The sequence below is a fragment of the Stegostoma tigrinum genome, chromosome 3, assembly GCF_030684315.1.
Source record: "Stegostoma tigrinum isolate sSteTig4 chromosome 3, sSteTig4.hap1, whole genome shotgun sequence".
NCBI classification, from domain to species: Eukaryota; Metazoa; Chordata; class Chondrichthyes; order Orectolobiformes; family Stegostomatidae; genus Stegostoma; species Stegostoma tigrinum.
Genome location: NC_081356.1, coordinates 112,684,500 through 112,708,368, shown reverse-complemented (window position 1 = coordinate 112,708,368; position 23,869 = coordinate 112,684,500). Strand labels below are relative to the sequence as shown.

General features: G+C 40.5%; 1 protein-coding gene across 1 annotated transcript in view; it reads right to left on the bottom strand.

The window, feature by feature from the left end:
* The window catches only part of LOC132209501 (ufm1-specific protease 2-like), a 100,418-nt gene that overhangs the window by 65,247 nt on the left and 11,302 nt on the right, over window positions 1-23,869 (bottom strand). The window contains exons 5-9 of the mRNA XM_059645016.1: window positions 23,330-23,454; window positions 13,671-13,684; window positions 10,352-10,427; window positions 8,970-9,109; window positions 7,912-8,027 (exon numbers count right to left, since the gene is read on the bottom strand). Coding sequence (XP_059500999.1) covers window positions 7,912-8,027; window positions 8,970-9,109; window positions 10,352-10,427; window positions 13,671-13,684; window positions 23,330-23,454 — 471 coding nt within the window. The remainder of the gene's footprint in view (window positions 1-7,911; window positions 8,028-8,969; window positions 9,110-10,351; window positions 10,428-13,670; window positions 13,685-23,329; window positions 23,455-23,869) is intronic.

The following is a 23,869-nucleotide window of genomic DNA, read 5'->3' as shown; positions in this document are numbered from 1 at the left end:
CAGGCTTGGAGGGCCGAAGGGCCTGTTCCTGTGCTGTAATTTTCTTCGTTCTTTGTTCTTTGGGTGTGTGAGCAGCTGGAGTTTGTTATATACATTGGTACAAATGACATAAAAAAGGGAAAAGGTCTCTGGATTACTCCTGGTGTGCCATTCTAGTGGGAGTAGAAGTTGGAGGATAGGACAAACGAATGCGCCGCTGAAGAGCAGGTGCAAGCGGCAGGGATTCAGATTTTTAGATTATTGGGATCTTTTCTGGGACAGAAATAACTTGTACAAGAGGGATGGGTTTCACTTGAATTGGTGGGGGGGGAAGAAACAAATATCTTGGCAGGGAGATTTGCTAGAGCTACTCAGCAGGTTGGGGCCCCTAAGTACTACTGAGGTAAGACAGAAGGTTGAAGCTGGTGCAGAAGTTAAAGAGAGCAAGTTAAATAGAGAAGACAGGTAAGAGCACAGCAGAGAATGAAGGAAGACTGATTAATTAAAATCATTTATTTCAATGCAAGAGGCCTTACAGGTAAGACAGATGAGCTCAGGTTAGGCAGATGAACTTGGCTTGGGTGGGAACATGAGACTGACATTTTATAGCTATTGCGGAAGCGTGGTTGAGGAAGGGACAGAATTGGCAGCTCAATGTCCTGGTCACAGATGCTACAGGAAAGATAGAAGAGGAGGCAAGAGATGAGGGGGAGTGGTATTTTTGATTGAGGAAAACATCATAACTCTAATTAGAGAATATTCCTGGGGGATTGTCCAGTAAAGTTTTATGGGTGACACTGAGGAATGAGAAGGGGTTGACCATTTTAATGTGATTGTACTACAGATTTCTCCAATAGGAAATTGAAGAGCTAATATGTAAGGAAATCACATATAGCTGTAAGAAGAACAGGGTTGTAACTTAACTTTCCAAACACATGTTTGGGCTGCCATAGTGTTTAGCGCTTAGTTGGGGAGTAACTTGTTAAATGTGTTCAAGAAAACTTCCTCAATCAATGGACAGATGGCCCTACTGGAGAAGGGGCAAAATCAACATCTTCTGGGGAAATAGGCAGGGCAAGTGACTAAGGTAATAGTGTGGGAGCACTTTGGGACTAGTGACCATAATTCTATTGGTTTTAAAATAGGTATGGAAAAGGATAGGCCTGGTCCATAAATTAAAGCTCTAAATTGGGGCAAAGCCAATTTTAATGGTTTGATTGAAGGGAGGTAGTTTGTAGGTAAAGGGATGTCTAGCAAGTAGAAGGCTCTCAAAAATGAGATAATGAGAGTTTAGGAACATCATGTTCATGTTAGTTTGAAGGACTGACAGGAGTAGAGAAGACTTGATGACTAGAGATATTGAGGCTCTGGTTTAAAAAAAAAGGAAGCATAAACTAGGTACAGTTGGGATCAAGTGAATCCCTTGGACAATATGGAGGGTATAGGAGTACACTTAAGAGGTAAATCAGGAAGGCAAAAACGGGATACAACTTAGCTTTGGCTGATTGAGTCAGGGAGCATCCAAAGAGTTTCAACAAGGGTGAGAGAGTAACTAGGGAGAAAATAGATTCCCTTAAAAATCAATTAGGCCATGTATGTGTGGAATCACAGGAAATGAGTGAGATTGTAAATTAATATTTTGCGTCAGTGTTTACTGTGGAGAAAGGCATGGAAGTTAGGAAACTCGGGCAAATAAATAGTAATGTCTTGAAAAGAGTCAACATTACAGAAGCACTGGTGTGGAAGGTCTTAAAACACATAAAAGTAGGTAAATCCCCAAGGTGGATTAACCCACGTCAGATGGGGGTAAGTTGTTGGGTGGATTGTGAGAGACAGGATCTACACGTAAGTCAAGGACTGATTAGGGATGGTTTTGTGCTTGGGAAATTGTGTCTTACTAATTTGATTGGGTTTTTTGAAGAGGCGACCAAGGAGATAGATGAAAGTAGAGTGATAGACATTGTCAACATGGACTTTAGTGAGGCCTTTGACAAGGTTTTGCATTGTAGACTGATTATTGAGGATAGATCATAGAGGATCAGGGAGAGGTATCCAACTGAATACAAAATGTCTAGATGTTAGGAGACAGAGGATGTTGGTGGAGGGTTGTTGTTCAGGCTGGAGGCCTATGACCAGCGGTGTTCCACAAGGATTGGTGCTGGGTCCACTGTTGTTTGTCATTTATAAAAATGATTTGGATAGGAATGCAGGAGGCATGGTTAATAAGTTTGTGTATGAAACCAAAATTGGAATATAGTGGATAGTGAAGAAGGTTATCTAAGAGTAAAACGTGATCTTGATCAACTGGGCCAGTGAGTCGAGGAATGGCAGATGTAGTCTCAATTAGATAAATGTGAGATGTTGTATTTTGGCAGGTGACACCAGGGCAGGACTTGTACTTTTAATTATAGGACCCTGGGGAGTATTGTCAAACACAGAGACATAGGGGTGCAGGTGCATTTTTCCTTGAGGGTGGGTCGCAGGTTGACAGGGTGGTGAAAAAGGCATTTGCCATGCTTGCCTTTATTGGTCAGTGCATTGAGCACAGGAGTTTAAATCTATTCCTCATTAAAATCCCTCAGTAAAGGGAGATTCACTCTAAACAATGCTGGTGTCTTTTGGTATTTCTTGTAAATTTCACTTCCATCACATCTCTTCTATAAGCTAATTGTACTTTTCATCCATTATTTCTGCATCCTTCATTGAGACACTTGATGTTTTGGAAGGTGGTTGGGTAAATCACCAACACTGTTTTGACTTAACTTTCTGTCTTCGAAATTTCTGCTACCTGATTTCAATACCTTTATTTAGTTTCTTTAAGTGAATGGGTAATGTTCAATTCAAGGAATACAATTGTGTCCAGACTGTGTAAATTGCAAATTTACGGATTTTCCAAATGCAGTAGCTTTGTTTTCTTTTCATTCACAGTTTCATCTGCACTTTTTAAAATCAATGGCCTATTTATTCGCAATAACGATATTTCAATGTGATATGAGTAATGATTAGTGCTAAGGATTGATTCCAGCGAAAAACTGAAAGAACTGTGGATGCTGTAAATCAGGAACAAAAAGAAGTTACTGGCATAGCAGTTCTGAGGAAGGGTCACCAGACCTGAAATATTAACTCTGATTTTTTTTCTTCATAGGTGATGCCAGACCTGCTGAGCTTTTCCAGCAACTTCTGTTTTTGTAATTGATTCAAGCTATTTTACAAAGAATGGCCAATCTTTTTAATTATTTCAGAGTGTGTCGTCCTTTCCTGGTCTGTCTTAGATGTGACTCCAGACCCACAGCCATGTGGTTGATTCTTAATTACCCTCTGGCCAATTAGGGATGGGCAATGAATGCTGGCCTGGGTAAAGACACCTACACTTTGTGAATTAATAAAATAAAATTGAAACTAGGGAAATGAAAGCAACCTTTAATTTTGTTAATCTTTTCTTTGAGAAGGTGACCAAACAGGTAGATGAGAGTAAACCGGTTGATGTGGTGTATGTGGATTTCAGCAAGGCGTTCGATAAGGTTCCCCACAGTAGGCTATTGTACAAAATGCGGAGGAATGGAATTGTGGGAGATATAGCAGTTTGGATCAGAAATTGGCTTGCTGAAAGAAGACAGAGGGTGGTAATTGATGGGAAATGTTCATCCTGGAGATCAGTTACTAGTGGTGTACCGCAAGGGTCGGTGTTGGGTCCACTGCTGTTTGTCATTTTTATAAATGACCTGGATGAGGGTGTAGAAGGATGGGTTAGTTAATTTGCAGATGACACTAAGGTCGGTGGAGTTGTGGATAGTGACGAAGGATGCTGTAGGTTACAGAGAGACATAGATAAGCTGCAGAGCTGGGCTGAGAGGTAGCAAATGGAGTTTAATGCAGAAAAGTGTGAGGTGATGCACTTTGGTAGGAGTAACCGGAAGGCAAAGTACTGGGCTAATGGTAAGATTCTTAGCAGTATAGATGAGCAGAGAGATCTCGGTGTCCATGTACACAGATCCTTGAAAGTTGCCACCCAGGTTGACAGGGCTGTTAAGAAGGAATACAGTGTTTTAGCTTTTATTAGTAGAGGGATCGAGTTCTGGAACCAAGAGGTTATGGTGAAGCTGTACAAAACTCTGGTGTGGCCGCACTTGGAGTATTGTGTACAGTTCTGGTCACCGCATTACAAGAAGGATGTGGAAGCTTTGGAATGGGTGCAGAGGAGATTTACGAGGATGTTGCCTGGTATGGAGGGAAGGTCTTACGAGGAAAGGCTGAGGGACTTGAGGCTGTTTTCATTAGAGAGAAGAAGGTTGAGAGGTGACTTAATTGAAACATATAAAATAATCAGAGGGTTAGATAGGGTGGACAGGGAGACCCTTTTTCCTAGGATGGTGACGGTGAGCATGAGGGGGCATAGCTTTAAATTGAGGGGTGAAAGATATAGGACAGATGTCAGAGGTAGTTTCTTTACTCAGAGAGTAGTAAGGGAATGGATTCGTCAACTTTAGGCACATTTAAGTCATCATTGGACAAGCATATGGACGTACATGGAATAGTGTAGGTTAGATGGGCTTGAGTTCGGTATGACAGGTCGGCACAACCTCGAGGGCCGAAGGGCCTGTACTGTGCTGTAATGTCCTATGTACTCAGCCCAGGCATTATTTTAGCCAACTTATTGCACACCCTGTAGATGTGCACGGACTGTCTAATGCTGTACAATTGAAACATTCTGCCACAATCACAGTCATCATCCAGCTAACATCTACTGTGATCAGTACTACAACCTTTCTTTGATCCATATCTTCATTTTATTTCTCTGAATCTTCTGTTGACTATTTAGTTTCAAATACTCTGTTATATTTTTTGGAAGGTTCATGGCATTTGGCACTTTAATTTGAAACAGTAAGGACAATTCTGTTATTCATTCTGTCATTGTCAGACCAAAATTTTCTTTGCTTCTCAAAATTGTTAAAATTATTTCTATCTTGGCTAGAATTCTGTTTTCATAATGTTGCCTTCAAACTGTTTCTAAATGGTCTGACGAGACTGTATTTTATCCTTAATTTTGTGTTGTTTGGCTGATTGCCACACTTAAGCAATGAACACTGCTGTAAAGGAATATTTTCCAAGGTTTTTTGTGGGCTTTCAACATTTGCTCCAGCAGTGTGTTTATCTGTAAATTTAACTTCCATCCAAACTAGGTTTCACTAAACTTGACACATTGGCAGCCTAATAATTTAAATTCCAGCACAAACTGGGGACAAAATTAGAAAAAGAAGTTCTGCATTCTTGTATATAATCTTATGAATTCTGTATTGTACCAAGATTGTGGAATCATACATTAGCTAATAGCACTGAAAGGTACCAGTGACTGCACTTTGTTCGTGCAGCTGAAAAAAGTAGCCGACCATTCTAATCTAACTTCATAACATCAGTAACCTTTCAGGTTATACCTCTAGATTGAGGTTTTGTTTTAAATGAATTGAGTTTTTCAACTTCACCCACCAAACTGGTCAATGAATTCCAGACATTCACCACCACCTGGATGAAAATGTTTTTCTTCATATACCTTCCAATCACCTTGAGTCTATGTTGCCTGATAACTGACCCCCCTGCTAGACAAAACAGATCTTCTCTGTCCACTTTATCAAGCCCCTCATTATTGTGCATATTTTAACTAAGTCATGCCTCAGCTCTTCTATGGAACTATCTTCACTCTTTCTGAATTTGTTAAAATATGACCACACCTCACAAGCAGTTAGTAAATCATATCTTGGTAAATTTTATCCATGAAAGTTGATCAATTGCCCAGCCATTCATCTGTGTCCAAGGCATCAGTCTCCAATTCTGCAAAAAAAGTTGCTCTTTATGCTGCTTTTGTATAGTAGTGAAGCAGCCAAGACCATATCCTATTTCCTCTTTGATAAAGGAGCATGTGGGTTCTTTTGGTTACTTCATAATTCCATTGGCCAGAAGCTTTACATTCAGAAAATAGTGATGTGTGACATAACCCAACATTTTATATTTTTATTCAACCATCTTGCTGATGTTTTCTCCAAATTACTCTTTGGTTAGAATAATGCATAGTCTTTAACTTGCAATCCATTACAGGGTTGTGTCTTTTCAAATCTCTCCTTCAGAAGGTGGTGGAAACAGAGTCCTTTAATATTTTAAGACAACAGTGGATGGGTGCTTGTTGAACAACGGGTTGAGTGGTAATCTGGGTAGGTAGGAATGTGGATTTGCCGTCACAATAGATAAGCCATAATCTTATTGAATGGTGGAGAAGAATGGAGAATGGCTGACTCCTGTTCCTGATTCATATGTTTGTATATCTGTAACCTTCCTTCACTGTCACCGTCAAACATCAGAAATTGAAGACTGGTTAGCTAGTGTCCAAGCATATAACTTTTCGACACAGAGTTTTACTCCAAATCATATGTCAATAAACTCCAAAAGACTGATTACTTGTTCCCCATACATATACCTGCTTATTTATTTGAATTAATGCCCTAAATAAAAAGAGTCAACTAATTTGATGATTAATTCAGCTACCAATGTAATATTTTAAAGATTTTATGCTTATTGTACCATTTTCAGTCCAGGAGTCCTCAATAGCCAAAGTCAAAAGTGCTAAAAGGGTTCTAAGATGGGTTCTCAACTGCATTGAGAACCACTGTCTCCAGAGATGCTATTTCGTGTGTTGCGTATTTTTTACGTTTTCTGCTAAAGCAGTTTAATATGCCGTTGGTGGGAAGTCTGGGTGAATTTACTGGACAATATTAATATTTATGTCTTTGAACTATTGTTTTTCTCTTCTGAATCGGTAATTGGCCAGTCTCTGCCGGCATTGATCTACAGTATTGTTAATGACGTGAGTAAGACAAGCGCGTGATTAGAAGCAACCAAGAAACAGAAGCAGAAACTTCATATTATCATTGTTGGGCAGTAAGATTTCGGGGAAGTCACTCAACTGGTAAAGAAATATGTTATAGTCATAGAGTCATATAGTCATGCAGCATAGAAGCAGACCACTCGGTCCAACCAGTCCATACTGGTCATGTTCCCAAACTAAACTAGCCCCACCAGATTGCGCCTGGCTCATATCCCTCCAAATCTTTAGTTTTTATGAACTTATCCAAATGTCTGCCCAAGATTGTAGCTCTATCTACATCCATCATTTTCTTTGGCAGTTCATTTCCAACATGAACCACTCCCTGTGTATAAAAGTTGTCCCTCGTGTCCTTTTTAAATCTTTCTCCTCTCACTTTAAAATAAGCCGCCTAGTTTTGAACTTCACCGCCCTGGGAAAATGGCCCCTGTCACTCACCTTATCTACATCCGTCATGATTTTAGAAAATTTCTATAAGGTCACCTCTCAACCCCCTATGGTCCAGTTAAAAATCTCTCAGTCTTTCCAGTCTGTTTTTGTGTATCAAACTCTCCATTCCTAGCAACACCCTGGTAAGCCTTTTCTGAACCCTCTCCAGTTTAATAATATCCTCTCTAGAACAGGGTGACCAGAACTGCACACAGTGCTCCAGCAGAGGCCTTACCAACATCCTATACAACCTTAACAGTGTCCCAACTCCTATACTCAAAGGTCTGAGTAATGAAGGCAAGTGTACTAAACCATTTCCTAACCAGCCTGTCCAACTGTGGTGCAAAAGTTGCAAATGACATTTCACAAAGAACTTTTCTTAAATCACAATATGTGAACTAAATGCATTGAAAAATAACTATTCCCTAGGGAATGAGTTTCAACAGAAGTGTGGGAATTTCAACAGGACAAAATCAGGATGACAGTAAAAAGTGATGAGCTTCACTTAAAAGATTTTAGCACTGAAAATCTTGTTGCTCAAGACATACTAATATATTCAATGATTAAAAAATCTTTACTGACAATGTAAAATAGATTAACATAAATATTAAGGCTTAAAGCAATTTACTCACCATCTGCTTTGTTGATGACTCCTTCCAACTGAATTCCTCCCTTTATTCGAAACAGTAAATCTTCAGTATTAAACGGCAGCTGAAATACATTGTTTGAAATAAAATAACCCATATATCTGAATAATGAATCAAATTTCCTTTTCATGTTGCACACTTCTTTGTTTTACTTGTTAATGAGTGTGAGCATCCATTGTCACTCACTAATTTGTTTTTATACTTTGAGGGGATCTGGGTGTCAATGGCAAAGTCTGCAATTGTGTCCATCCCTAATTGTCCTCAAGAAGAGAGTGGTGGGTTGCATTTTCAAACGGCGACAGTCCATCCATTATTGGTAAATTCACAGTGCTGATGGGAGGAGTTCCAGGAATTTAATCCGGCAACGCTGAATAAGTTATGATACGTTTCCAAGAAAGCAGGGTGTATGGCTTGGAGGAGAACTTGCACATGGTAATGTTATTGTGCATTTGCAACCTTTGACCTTTAAGATGGTAGTGATCATGGATTTGACGGGTACGTTATAGCAGTGTATCTTGTAGATGTGTTTGTGTAGCGAAGGGAGTGGGCGGCACGGTGGCTCAGTGGTTAGCACTGCAGCCTCTCAGCACCAGGGATCTGGGTTCGATTCCAGCCTCAGGCAACTGTCTGTGAGGAGTTTGCACGTTCTCCCCGTGTCTGCGTGGGTTTCCTCCAGGTGCTCCGGTTTCCTCCCACAGTCCAAAGATGTGCAGGCTAGGTGGATTGGCCATGCTAAATTGCCCATAGTGTACAGGGGTGTGTGGGTTACAGGGGGATGGATCTGGGTGGGATGCTTCAGGGGCAGTGTGGACTTGTTGGGCCGAAGGGCCTGTTTCCACACTGTAGAGAATCTAATCTTAAAAAAAACACAGAAGGTAATGGATACGGCACTGATTACACAGGTTACTTTGTCCTGGATGGTGTCGAGCTCCTTGATTGTATTTGAAACTGCACTCATTTATGAAAATGGAGAATGCTGAAACACACTCTTGACTTGGTGGGAAGAGAGTCCCAGAGTGAGAGCAGACCAAGCCCAAGCTGACCTTCGAGGTGTGTCCCAGCTGGAGCCCAGAGTGGGAGCAGAGCAAGTGTGGGCTGAGTCCGGGGACCAAGTCATGGCTGGAGCCTGGAGTGGGAGCAGAACAAGTCCAGGCTGGCAGGGGAATGAGCCCTGGAGTGGAGTCTGGGGCAGAGACAAGCGCATGAAGGCAGCAAGGCCTCGTGTTCTGAAGCCTGGAGGGCGCAGACTCGATGAAAAAGGACTATAACCTGAATACTTTAAAAATGTTTTTTTTATTATTACTATGGAGTCTTAAACTCCGTATTTCCATCCTAGTTTTCTTTTTGCTATTTCAATTCTGTAACAACACTAAAAAGTATCTGTACCTAAGATGGTGCCAAAATGTGACATTTCAAACTTTTCACTGCACTCATTTGTATGCATGTGACAGTAAAGGCCATTCTATTCTATTTGTGCTCTGTAGATGTTGGGCAGGCAGCAGAGAGTTAGGAGGTGTGTTACTGCAAAAGCCATTGTCTTTGACCTGCTCTTGTACCCGTGGTATTTGCAATGCTTGATAAGTTCAGTATCTGGTTAATGGTAACTCCTGGATGATGATATTGGGAATTGAATGAAGGTAGTTTTGCTGATCATCAGGGAGTGATGGTTAGATTCCCTCTTGCTTGAGATGATCATTGCCTGGCATTTGTGGAATGTGGCTGTTCCTTGCTCATGATTAGCCCAGGCCAGAATATTTCAATATCTTACTGCACGTGAACACAGACTCTGTCAGTATCTGAGGAGTCACAAATGGTGCTGAATATTGTGCAATCATCAGCGAACTTTCTCACTCTTGACCTCATGAAGGGAAGATCATTGATGAAGTCACCAAAAATTGTTGGGTATAGGACAATACCCTGAGGAATTCTTTGATCCCATTGAATCTAATTTTGTTCGGACTTCTTAATCTCATTCTCCAATGCCACTTTTGATGTCAACAGCAGTCACTATCACCTCCCTTCAGAATTCCTTCTGACCTGCTCTTGTTGCCACAGCATTAATATGACTAATCCAGTTCAGTTACTGGTAAATGGTAACCAGAGAATGTTGATAATGGGCATTCTTTGAATTAAACACCAGTGAATGTCAAGGGGGTTGGTTACATTCTCCTTGTTGGAGATGTTAGTTTTTACATGAGGACTTTAGGATACCTGAGCAACCTTATGATGAGATCAAAGAGTTTCTCGTCACAGGTCTGAGTAGCCAAGTGCAGGCGGATGAGTCAGGTAAATTGAAGATGGAAGATCATTACAATGTAGATAACTGTTTCTTAACGATGCAACAATAAGCCCTGAAATTGGGATCTATCGGATTAGCATGTATTGTTGTATCCGGTGTTAACATATAGTCGAATTCTACAGATACCTGAGCTTTAAGATAGTTCTTGACTTTGCCTTTCCCTTGACCAATATGTTTTGAAACCAAATTCTCAGATGAGGTCCTAAAGTATTGTGACAAATGAGACATTTCCTGACATGTTTTGCATGAGTCCTACCAACTAAAGACTGAATGTTGTCCATGTTTCACTGTATATTGGCGCAGACATCTGCAATATCTCAGTAATTATGAATTTAATGAAATCTAAACGTTCTTCCAGTGAACACCTTGTTTAAGTCTGAGTTAGGAATTTTCAATTTTAATGTGTAGATTTCAGTTAAATGGTATCTAATGCTTACTACAAGCAACATTAGATTTGCACAAAAAAGTCAAAACATTCTTGCTCACCAATTGTCAGCTTTCAGTCATATGAGGAATTATGAATGACTTAGTACAGAGGAGTAGCCCAGGAGTCTTCATAGACATGAAGGAAGATATTAATGTGGTCATTTAGGCATTGACTAGGTGAAATGACTCTTTGTGTTGAAGGTGTCCATACTCTAGGTTAGGACCTTTACAGCAACAACCCTTCATCTGCGGGGAGCATGGCCAATGGGCAGATCCCATAGTGCTCTATGTTTGAGCTGCAAAATCCAAAGGGAAGCTAATATCCACCACAACATTAGCAAGCAAGGCATTAATCACATCCTTTATGCAATTTTGTAGTACTGACTGGGAAATCTTGTGCTCAAGAAAGAGTCTGAGGCATAGAAGTTGAATGAGCTTAAGGGTCAAATGACTGATTCCTATTCCTGTGCCATGTGAAAGATATCTGTGACAATCTCAAAGCTCAACCCAAGTGTCATCCAAAACTAATTTTCTGAAAGGTTATGAGTGATAACTTGTGCCTGTAGAGTCCCCTACATATTAGAACCAGTTTCTCTTCCCTCTCCTCCAACCGTCTGGGGCTCATACTTTACTATGTCCTTTCTGATCATGAGGCCTCTCTTCAGTTACTCACATCAATTGGTTTTTGTGACTTCTCTGTAAGAAGGTGTCATGTCCATCTCTCAGACTAGAAGCAATGCACACTTAAAGATACTATGGTCTTCTTTGCAACTTAGTGCAACTATCTGTGAGTAGAAGGGCAACAAAAACATTACAACCCCAACCTCTTACTTTCTTGAGTAACAATTGTGAAACTTGAAAGAATTCAGAAAAGATTCGCATGATTGTTGCCAGGTTCGGAGGGCTTGAGCTACAGGGAGAGGCTGAATAGGCTGGGACAATTTTCCCTAGAGCATTGGAAGCTGAGGGATGGTGTTATAGAAGTTTACAAAATCATGACGGGCATGGATAGGGTAAGTAGCCAAGGTGTTTGCCCAAGGGTAGACGAGCCCAAAACTAGAGGACATAGGTTTAAGGTGAGACGGTTTAAAAGAGAAGATGTAAAAGAGACCGAAGGGGCAACTTTTTCACACAAAGGATGGTGCTAGTATGGAATGAGCTGCCAGAAGAAGTGGTGGAGGCTGGTACAATTGCATCATTTAAATGGCATTTAGTTGGGTATGTGAATAAGAAGGCTTTAAAGGGATATGGACCAAATGCTGGCAAATAGGACTAGATTAATTTAGGATAACTGGTTGGCATGGAAGAGTTGGACCAATGAGTCTGCTTCTGTGCTGTACAATTCTATGACTCTATGACTCTAACAAGGAGACAGTGATGGGTAATTTCTTGACACTTTTGGGCAAATCAATTCAAATGTAATTCTAACTGTAGAAGGGATCCTCAGCATTCTAAAGACATACTCTGTTGATGCAAAACAAATGCACTAAGAATACAACAATGCTGATTTAGCCTAATCTCCACACTCTGGGTTTCGGTCACCAGGGACTCCAAAACATGCACAGCCAGCTGGATTAGTAATCCAGAGATCTGTAGAATATTCTTGAAATGAGGATTCAAATTCCACCAGAGCTGATGGTGGAATTTGAAATTTTAAAACATCCGGAATTAAAAATCTAATGATGACTGTGAAGCCACGTGATTGTCTTTGAAAGGCATCTGAGACATAGAGACATAAGGCATGGAAACAGGCTCTTTGGGTCAACTTGCCCAGGCCTACCAGGTTTCCTAAACTGAAGTAGTCCCATTCGCCTGCAATTGGCTAACATCCCTCTCTGGGATCTACAGTAGTCGATATGTTCCCAGGTGGGGAGACAGGAGAAAAAGTGGCACCATGAATTAGCTCAATTTAACCTGACTTTGATGCTTATCCAGCTTTCTCTTCCAGGATATGTGTGAGAGAATGCCAGGCAAGGATAAGACTCATCTTCAAAATTATGCACTAACATCGAGACAGTCAACACTAACTTCCTAAGTCTCAGGCTCAAGCACAAAGTAATGTAAAGTTTAATATCTAGTTAGTGTGGTAGGGGAGAGGATAATTCAATCATGGGTCTTTATCCAGTGATCCCACAACTACTGGAAGGGCATATGTTGATACAGAAATTTCATTTTTTTTCAGTTGCTGGCACAATGATCAGTCAATGGGGTGAGGTGCTACTTGGCTGGCTGCAATGTGGCAAGAGTCAGTAATGGAAGAATGGAGACAAACTTTGATAGTGAACGTAGTAGGGGAGGCCAGTGATGGGAAATTACGAACCCTAGTTGGCCTGACACATGAATTCAAATTTATAGAATTGATTTGGATGAGAACATAGATGGCATGGTTAATAAGTTTGCAGACGGCACCAAAATTGGTGGCATAGTAGACAAGTGAAGAAGGTTTTATAAAATTTGAAAGGGATTTGATCAAATGGACCAATGGGCTGCAAAATGACAGATGGAGTTCAATCTGAATTCATGCAAGGCATTGCATTTTGCAAGCAAGTGCAGGGCTTATATAATTAATGGTAGGGCCTTGGGTAGAGTTGTAGGACAGAGGGACCTGGGGGGCAGGTATATAATTCTTTGACTTTTGCGTCATGTATAGACAGGGTGGTTAATGCTCAATCCCTTAAATATGGGAGTTCTTGAGTCTAGGAGTTTTTGAGTATAGGAGTTGGGAAATCCTGTTGAGGTTGTAGATGATATTTGTGAAGTCTGTTCTGGAACACTGTGTCCAGTTCTGGTCACCCAATTACAGGAAGGATATTATCAAGCTGGAGAAGGTTCAGAAGAGGTTTACCAGGATGTTGCTGGGAATGGAAAGTTTGAGTTGTAAAGAAAGGCTGGAACTTTTTTTAACTGGAGTGTAGCAGGTTGAGAGTGACGCAGTAGAAGGATGCTGTACTGGAATCAATTCCCAGGGTGTCACAATAGTTAAAGGTTTTAGAAAATGATGCAAAATTCCCTAATTTACCTGTCAGCTTGGATCTAGGTTGACAGAAAACATGAATCAGGTTTCTGTACTTAATGAGGATTATAATTTATTACAAATAGAAACATCAAAACTCAGAATCTAGCAGCAGGAGCACAGAATTCAGCCCTTTGAGTCTGCTCTCCATTTACTAAGGTCATGGTTGGACCTCTGTGTTAATGTCCTATTCCCACTTTATTGCCAAACCTCTTTAATATTCGGAGGCGATGGCCTAGTGGTATTATGGCTGGACTGTTAATCCAGAGACCCAGATAATATTCTGGGGACCTGGGTTTAAATCCTGCCATGGCAGATGGTGGAATTTGAATTCAATAATGAGCCAGAATTGAGGGTCTAATGATGACTGTGAATCCATTGCTGATTGTTGGAAAAACCCATCTGGTTCATTAATGTCCTTTAGGGAAGGAAACTGCCATCTTTAACTGGTCTGGCCTACATGTGACTCCAGACCCACAGCAATGTGGTTGACTCTTAACTGCTCTCTGGGCATTTAGGGATGGGCAATAAATGCTGCCTAACCAGTGATGCCCTCATCTTGTGAATGAATAAGAAGAGGATATTTCTTTCTTGAATATATTCAGAGATTTCACTTCCTCAGCCTTCAGTGATATAAAATTCCACAGGGTCACTGCCTTTTGAGTGATTTTTTTTTTAATCTCAGTCCTAAATGGTCTACCCTGCATTCTGAACTATGATCCTTAGTTCCAGATTCCTCAAACTGGGGAAATATCCTCCCTACATCGAGTCTGTCCTGGCTTATTAGAATTTTATAGATTTCAATCTTTCATTCTTCTAAATTCTAGTGAATACAAACACAGCCGAAACACTCTGTTTTCATAGCAGAGGCCTGTCATCCCCTGTATCAGCCTGGTGAAGTTCCACTGCATCCCATCTATGGCACGTGTACCCTTTCATAGGTGGGGAGAACAAAACTGTGTGCAAACCTCCACCTGTGGTCTCATCAAAGCCCTGTATAACTGCAGTTATTTTGTTTTTCTAAACCGTATTTCTAAACTCAAATCATCTTGCAATGAAAACCAAAATGACATTTGCATTCCTAATTGCTTGCTACATCTGCCTGTCTGCTTTCATTGACCTGATGAAAGAGCAGCACTCTGAAAGCTGGTGATTCCAAATAAACCTGTTGGAATATAACCTGGTGTCGTATGACTCCTGACTTCATTGATTAATGTTTAAGGACGCCCAGATTCACACTTCCTATGCACCACCATATAAATAATGCTCTTCATTTCTGTTTTTCACACCAAAATGTCTAACTCCACATTTAGCCATGTCGTACTCCATTTGTCACATATTTGTTCACACACATCAAAATCACCTCAAAGCCTCCTTGCATTTTCCTCACAGCTCTAAATTCTGTTTAGTTGAATATCAATCAGTACGCTGAAAGATCTTAAATAATTTCACAGAGCAATAAAAATGTACTTGCTTTCAGTAAATACTCATAACATTGCTATTCTAAGACAAATTTGTACTTTTCATGTTTCTATACAGCAAAATTATCAAATGTTGGAGAAGACAAATGGGCTAAATAGCTTAATTCTGCTCCAATATCTTATGGTCCAATAGACAAAAATATGGCTCTCGTATTGACAGCTTCCATTCCCCATTACTTATAACCTCCATGCCTAAAAGATTAACTATAAGTACACATTGCCTAGTCTGAGTACTTCTACTGTTACTGTTCTTCATCTGAGGCTTCTGATCTGCACATCAGCTGCACTCTACTGCTCTGCCAGTGATGAGACTTACCATTTTTTTTACCATTCAGGATTCAGAGGCTGCCCTCTGTGCAGAAACCTCAATGCTCCAATTGGCAGGAACATGAATCAATTCCTTGGTTACCATGGCAATCATTCAGTTACCAAGGTGGACATCTTTGTGAGGGTTGATAATAATGGGGTTAGTTCTGACCAATCAGAAGCCTGACCAAATCCAATTATGGATCAATAATGGGGCCAGGATTTTGATACTGGAATATCAGCCATGGAGAAGTTAGTTATACAGGAATGGAATGAGGGACGATATGTTAACATGACAGAGAATTGGATAATGGACAGGAAGCAGAAAGCAGGGATGTATTGAACTATTTCAAACTGGGGCACTGTGACCAGTGAAGTACTGGAATGATAATTGCTGAGGACGCAGTTATTTACAATCTATATTTATGATGTAGATGAAGAGACAGAGAGTAATGTATCCAGGATCTCTGATGATATGAAACTCGGAGGGCAAAGAGGATGCAAATAGATATAGAAGCTTAAGTGAATGGGCAACAAGTTGTCAGGAGTATAGATGAGAAGTTATTCACTTTGGTCATAGCAGAAAAGCTTTTTTTTAAAAAAAATGTGTAAAATTTGTAAATGTTGATGTTCAAAGAGACTTTTTTTCCTAGCAATTGTTATCAACTGCGACCTCTTCCGGGTCTGACCCATCTCTTGCACTTTCGCCCTCACCCTTTCTCTTCCCTCCTGCAGCAGCGATAGGGTTCCCCTTGTCATTAACTACCATCGCACCAGCATCCACATCCAGCAGATCATCAGCTGCCATTTATATCACCTCCAACAAGACGCCACCACCAGGCACTTATTTCCCTTGTCCACCTTCTACGGGGACTGTTCCAACCAGGACACACTGATCCACGCTTCCTTCACTGCCAACACACCCTGACAGCCCCACAACACCTCCTCCTGCCACCACAGAAGGCGTAACACCTGCCCATTTACTTCCTCTCTCCCCAGTATCCAAGGGTCCAAACATACCTTCCAGGTGAGGTAGCACTTTACCTGAACATCACATAATCTAGTTTACTGAATTCACTGCTCACAACATGGCCTCCTCTACATTGGGGAAATAAACTATAGTTTGGGTGACTGCTTGTCAGAACATCGATGTTCTCCTGGTATAAAAGACCCTGAACTTCCAGTTGTCTGTCACTTTAACACACCACCCTGTTCTATGGCCAACATCTCTCTCTCAGGTTTGCTGCAGTGTCCCAGTTAAGCTCAGTGCAAGATGGAAGAACAACACCTCATTTTCCACTTGGGGACCGTATACCCCTCTGGGTTCAATAATGAGTTCAATAATTTTAGGGCCTGAACTGTCCCATGTCCTAGCCCCCTACCTCACACCCAGGCCTTGTTATCGCAAAACCTGTCATTACACACTATCTATTGTTAGCTACTAGCAGTCTCCGTTAACAGTTATTCACCCTCCTCGCCAGATCCTAGCCACACAACTCCTTTGTCTGTCCAACTGTTCTTCTCTCAGTTTGGGACCTATCCCCACCTATCATTTACTCCTCACCCCTCCCCCACCGTACCTTCTGCATATAAACCAACACTTTCCTAGCCGCCATCAGTTCTGAGGAAGGGTCACCAGGCACGAAACGTTTATTCCGATTTTCTTCACAGATGCTGCCAGACTTGCTGAGTTTTTCCAGCAACTTCTGTTTTCTTTCAGTTTCTATCATTAATTGTTACATTCTTCATGGCAATGCCCTCTACTAATGTACAGTATGATTGTTAGTTTTCCTCTTGAATTGGAAGTTTTTCAACTGCCCTGATGAGTGCAAGACAGAAAGGTATGACAAAATGCATCTTTTTCAGCAATGCACTACCATTGTTGAATACCATTTTATCAACTTGCTAAGAGTTAACTTTGACCAGAAACCTAACAGTACCAATATGTAAAAACTGTGGATGCTAGGCCAGGTCTGACCAAGAATTGGAATTAAATAGCGAGAAAGGTACCTCCTACTTCTCCAACACCTGTCCACCATCTGTAACATTCAAATCAGGAATGTGATACCATACTCTCAACTCACCCAGGCAACTGCAGCTGGAACTGCACTCAAGAAGATGAACAACAAAAATCATCCACACTCTCTATCCTGACGAAATTATACATTGGACCTTTACGATCACTGCTTCCAAAGCCTGTGACGCTGTACAAAATTGTTCCTATTTATGCCAGTAATTCAAGAAGGAGACTCACTACCAATCTCTGAAAAGCAATTTCATCCTTTCATATCCCTTTGTCTCTCAATATCTCCATCTCGCTTATCTGTTCCCCTCTGCCACCTCCCCCATCACCCGCATTGACACTCCCCAATCTCACGTGCAGTATAAATACCACATTTCCTAGCTGCTATCAGTTATGCTGAAGAAGCACCAGACTTGAAACTTTAACTCTGCTTTCTCCCCACAGGTGCTGCCAGTCCTGCTGGGTTTTGCCAGTAATTTCTGTGTTTGTTAGTAATGTGTTGGTTTACCATGCAATGATTTTTTTCCTCATCAGTTTGGTTTGAAGCACGGGGGGAGATTTCAGCAAAGAAAATAGAGGGGTTTGGTCTGATGGAAATGAAAGTGAAAAATCTGATTTCCAACCCAGTCCCACTTCCAAATCACCCACTACGTGAGGACAAAATATGGACAGCTGTCAACTTGGCTGGTGTGGCAGATTAAAATTGGAGTTCCGAGCCTCATTGCCATTCTGCTTTTTAACTTTAGCTCTAGTCAGCCCGATTTCTTTAGTATTAATAAACCAGTTGCTACATCCCTGAAATACATGACAAATCAAGAATTATCCTGGATACAGCATGTCTGCCTGAAGAAACTCCACCTCTGATCTTACCACTGACCCCACAGCCATCTGATCCAGGCAGGTCCCTGAACCCCTCTTCTCACAGCTCACCCTTGCCACGCCTTTAGTCACCATTCCCAGTCCCTCAATTCTCTGTCTCTTTCCAGCTATCAGATCTCTGTTTGTCATCATCAGGTCCCAATTTCTCCTTCGAAGTCAATTACTTTCACCCTCTAACTCTGATTTCTCTTAACTCTTAACTCTTACTTCAGCAGCATGGATATTCGCTCACTCTGTGATCAGAATTCTATCTGTTTGGCCCCTGACTGACTCCACCAGCCAATAGCTCACAATTGAAATCCTCTCCCTATCTATTTCATATACGTATGCACCTACGCATTCTGCTGCTTTTACGTCAAACTTGTTAGTGCCAGATAGAGAATAGATTGGTGGTTTCAGTGTCTAGACTATAGGGTTTATTCTGCCTGACACCTAGATAATAGAACATAGAACATAGAAAAGTACAGCACAGTACAGGTCCTTCAGCCCACGATGTTGTGCCGTGGAATATTCCTAATCCAAAAATAAAATAACCTAACCTACATTCCCCTCAATTCACTGCTGTCCATGTGCATGTCCAGCAGTCGCTTAAATGTCACTAATGACTCCGCTTCCACGACTACCACTGGTAAACTATTCCATGCGCTCACAGCTCTCTGGGTGAAGAACCTCCCTCTGACGTCTCGTCTATACCTTCTTCCTAACACCTTAAAACTATGACCCCTCGTGGCAGTCAATCCTGCCCTGGGGAAAAGTCTCTGGCTATTGACTCTATCCATGCCTCTCATTACCTTGTACACCTCAATCAGGTCACCTCTCTTCGTCCTTCTCTCTAAAGAGAAAAATCCGAGCTCAGTCAACCTCTCCTCATAAGACAAGCCCTCCAGTCCAGGCAGCATCCTGGTAAACCTCCTTTGCACCCTCTCCAAAGCCTCCACATCTTTCCTATAATAGGGTGACCAGAACTAGACACAATATTCCAAGTGTGGTCTCACCAGGGTTTTGCAGAGCTGCAGCATAACCTCACTGCTCTTAAACTCGATCCCCCTGTTAATGAAAGCCAAAACACCATGTGCTTTCTTAACAACCTTATCCACCTGGGTGGCAACTTATTTGTATACTTTGTATGCTTGTTATGTTAGACTGAGTTTTCTATTAATTCCTGTAGTCTTCTCTAAATTTGTTGAAGTTTCTAAAATTCCAGTAGTTTATTTGATTCCATCAAGTTTATGTGAAAAAGATCAGAAGTTTGATAAATGCAAATACTAAATAAACAAGAGTGAAAGTCACTCAAGTGCTTCCCGATAAGCATTTGTGACCTTTGCAGTTTGACAATCCAATAAAGAACATAAGAACTAGGAGCAGGAGTAGGAAATTCAGTCACTTGACCCTGCTCCACCATTTAATATGATCATGGGTCAACTCATCTCAGCCTCAACTTCATTTTACTGCCATTCTGCATAATTCTTCAATCCATTACTAATTAAAAATTTGTCACCATACACCTTTGAGAGAAGTAATTCTTCCTCATTTCTGTTTTAGCTCTGCCACCCCTTAGCCTAAAACCTCTAGCTTGAGATTGCCCCACAGAGGGAGACATTTGCTGTATGTGTACTTTGTCAATCCCCTTTAGCATCTTGTATATGTCAGTTAGATCTCCTCTCATTCTTCTAAACTTGAGCGAGTATAGACCTAACCTTTTCTTATAATATAAGCCTTTCATCTGGAATTAATCCAGTGAATTTTCTCTGAACCAACTTCAAATAGATCCTTTCTCAAGCAAGGTCACCAAAATTCAATAATAGTTGCAACAACAGTCGCCTACTTTAGCTATAAATGCCAAAACTCCATTTGCCCTCCTTATTATTTGCTGTACCTGCATACCATTTTTTGTTACTCACACATGAGTACACACAGATCCTTCCGAACAAAAGCATTTTGAACCTTATCTCCAATTGGATAATAAGATGCCTTTTTATTTTTCCATCCAAAATGGATAATCTCACATTTATCCACGTTAAACTCCAACTGCCAAATTTTGGCTCATTTACCCAATCCATCCATATCCATTTGTACATTTTGTATTTCTTCATTGATGGCATGGTGTCTCAATGGTTAGCATGACTGTCTCACAGCACCAGTGACCCAGATTCAATTTTGGCCTTGGTGACGGTCTGTGTGGAATTTGCATGTTTTCCCCGTGTCTGTGTGGATTTCCTCCGGGTGCTCCAGTTTCCTCTCACAGTCCAAAGATGAGCAGGTTTTGGTGGACTTGCTATGTTAAATTGCCCTGTAGTGTTCAGAGATGTGCAGGCTGGGTAGAGTAGCCATGGTAAATGTGGGGTTACAGGGATACGGTAGGGGGCTGGGACCAGATGGGATGCTCTTTGGAGGGCTGACAGGCCTCTTTCACACTGTAGGATTCAATGATAACCACATATTTTAGTGTTATCTGCAGATTTGTCTATGATATTTTCTATCCCTGCATCTAAGTCACTGATATAAATTGTAAAATGTTGGAGCCCAAGGATCAAAACCTATAACAACCCATGAGCTACAGCTCGCTGACCTGAAAAACACCTATTTACCTGACTGTCTGCTTTCTAATGCTTAGCTAATCTTCTATCCAAGCTAATATATTACTCCAAAATCTGTGTGACCTTACTTTTGTATTGAACTACTGTGTGGCACCTATTCAAATGCCGCTGGAGCTCCAGATACAGTATATTTACATGACGCCCTTATCTACTTTGCTCATTACATCTTTGAAGAACTCTAACAAATTTGGCAAACACAATTTATCCTTCACCAAACCAGGCTGACTCATACGAATTGCATTTTGAGTTTCCAAATGTCCAGTTGCTGTTTTCTTAATAGTTGATTTCATCAATTTCCCAGTGACAAATGTTTAACTAACTGGCCTATAGTTCACCATTTTCTGCCTCTCTCCTTTTGAGAATGTTTTTGAAGGGTGTTGTAGTAACAAATTTTTAATACACTGTATCCTCTCCAGAATCCAGGGAATTTTGGAATGTAATCAATGTATTCAGTATCTCTGCTTTCACTTGCTTCAAGAGTCTAGGATGTACATCAGGCCCTGGGGACCGATATGCCTTTAATCCCAGTACTTTTCTCAGTCCAAAAATGTGCAGCTTCGGTGGATTGGCCATTCAAAATCATCTGCAGTGTTCAGGGATATGCAGACTATGTGAATTAGGTAAATGTAGGGTTATGGGGATTGGATAAGGGATTGTGTTGGGTGGAACTAGTTAGAGGGTTGGTGCAGACTTGATGGGCTGAAGGCCTCTTTTTGCACTGTAAGAATTCTATGATTCTATTCTAGGATTTTACTTTTCCCCTTGTAATAATGACTATTTTCAGCACATCCTTTTTTATAACTTTTGCAGTACATGTTACTACTGGGATGGTTTCAGTGTCCTTCACGTGAAAACTGAGGCAAAATATTGATTTAGTGTCTCTGCTATTTCTACGTTCTGTATTATTGATGCCCCAGCCTTATCCTCTAAGGGACCAGATTCACTTTCACTACTGTCTTCATTTTTACATACTTACAGAAACATTTGCTATCCACTTTTATATTTTGTGCTAGTTTGTAAATATTGAAAATATACTTTGTTGCTGTTTTTATTGAAGTACGATGTTTAGTACTTATTCCCAATTTTCAAATTTGCCTCAAAGTGTACAAAGGCTGTAAGAGTTCTATGCATCAGAAAATTCAATTCATTTGGAGCCACAGTTCTTTTAGTACACGAAGTCAGGTTTAAACACCTTCTGGTCTCTGAGGCAGCCACAAGCCATAATCTTCCAAATCTTTCCAGAATTCTTCTCCTTTCCACCCAATAGCCTGAAACACAAAAGATAAAATGGTTGCTCTAAATATATGATGAATTTCTGTATTGGATTAATCTTTTTATAATAGGGTGAAGGGCTTCTAAAGAAATGTAGAGTACGCAAGGGTTTGGGAAAGTGTTGTATAAGGTAATGGTTCCCCAGGCATTAATTTTCATGTTACCTTGGTCAATCCATTTCAATGATGTCACTCATAGTTTGTGGGTAGAGACAAAGATTCTACTGGAGCTTTTGGGGTGAATAGATATATCTGTGGTAGTTTCCGAAGGTCCTAATAATTAGGTGTGATCAAAATTTAATTATATTTACTGTCATGCAATAAACCTTCTTGAATTCAAGGAACAGTGTCTCTTCTGTAGATATCCTTTCGTACTGTATTCTCTACCACAAATAGGACCAAAGCGAAGGAGGGTTGGTGGTAATGAACTACATCAAACAACACTTTTCCAAGGCCACTAAGTCTGGTAGAGGTGGAATGTGCCAGAGATGGTGGCCTGGGAAAATATCACAGTTGGGGAAGTGGCAGTATATAAGTTGCAGGAGAAGAGGAAGCTAATCCTTGACTGACTGACAAAGACTGCTGGATAATTAGTTTTTGTCCACTTCTGTTAAAAAAAATCCCCAAGCAGGAAGTCTTTAAGATATTGCAACTAAAGAAATATAAATAAAGTGTTAGGTAATGATCTAATCAAGAGCTACAAGGGCTGGTTCTGCCCTCTTCTTAAATAACCCTTACTTAGCATCTCTGCTGGATAATGTAAGTGTTAGTTGGGAAGCAGATCCTGAGAATATTGGGAAAGACTTCCCTGACCAATATGCAGGATGACAGTAATGCTGTTACCATAGGGAATTTTTAGGCAAATGGGTCTGTGTCATAAGAGCATGGAGAATACTAAGACTCAACACTGAATATGTTCTCAGAAGTTTGGGAAGTTGGCTCACCACAGAGTTCTCAGGGCAGCTAGAGTTTGGTAATAATTTCTGATTTTGTGACACTCTCATTTCATACACATTTTTAAAAAAAATTAGATTTCATCCACAAGTTTCTTAACATATTCAGGTGCTGTTAGAAAAATTACTTGCCCTCCTCATTTTCCCCGACATACCTTTTCCACTATCCAGTTAAAGTCATCAATTCCAGTGTACATTATGTCTAAGATGAGGCCTTTTCTGGCTTTTGGGTCTTCATTCACAGCAAACCCAAGCAAAATGTATGCCTCAGGTTCAGAAACTGTTTAATTCAGTAACAGGAATAAAAAAAAACAGCAGAATTAAGGAATCAGCACATAAATTTAATCACATCAGCATGAGGTTCAAGATGCTTACTGCAGTTTCCCAATAAATTTAACTTTTAAAACAGATAGTAAAATTTGTCATAAGACTCAAACTTCGTTTCTTTAAAATGCCTTCTTTTTTAGTATCAGGAACTGCTAAATAAACGTTATTTTCCTATTTTTCAAGTAATACCTGAACACAACTGTTTAACAAAAATAGACTTATTGCAGTGCTGTAATGTCACTTTTTATAGTAAGGAACCATTTGAAACATATTTAATTTGAGTAGCACATAGTAAGTGAATTCTGTCAAAGTTCATAACTTTGAAAACAGATTTTTAAGAGTTTTAAAGAATGTTCACAAGTTAAGGA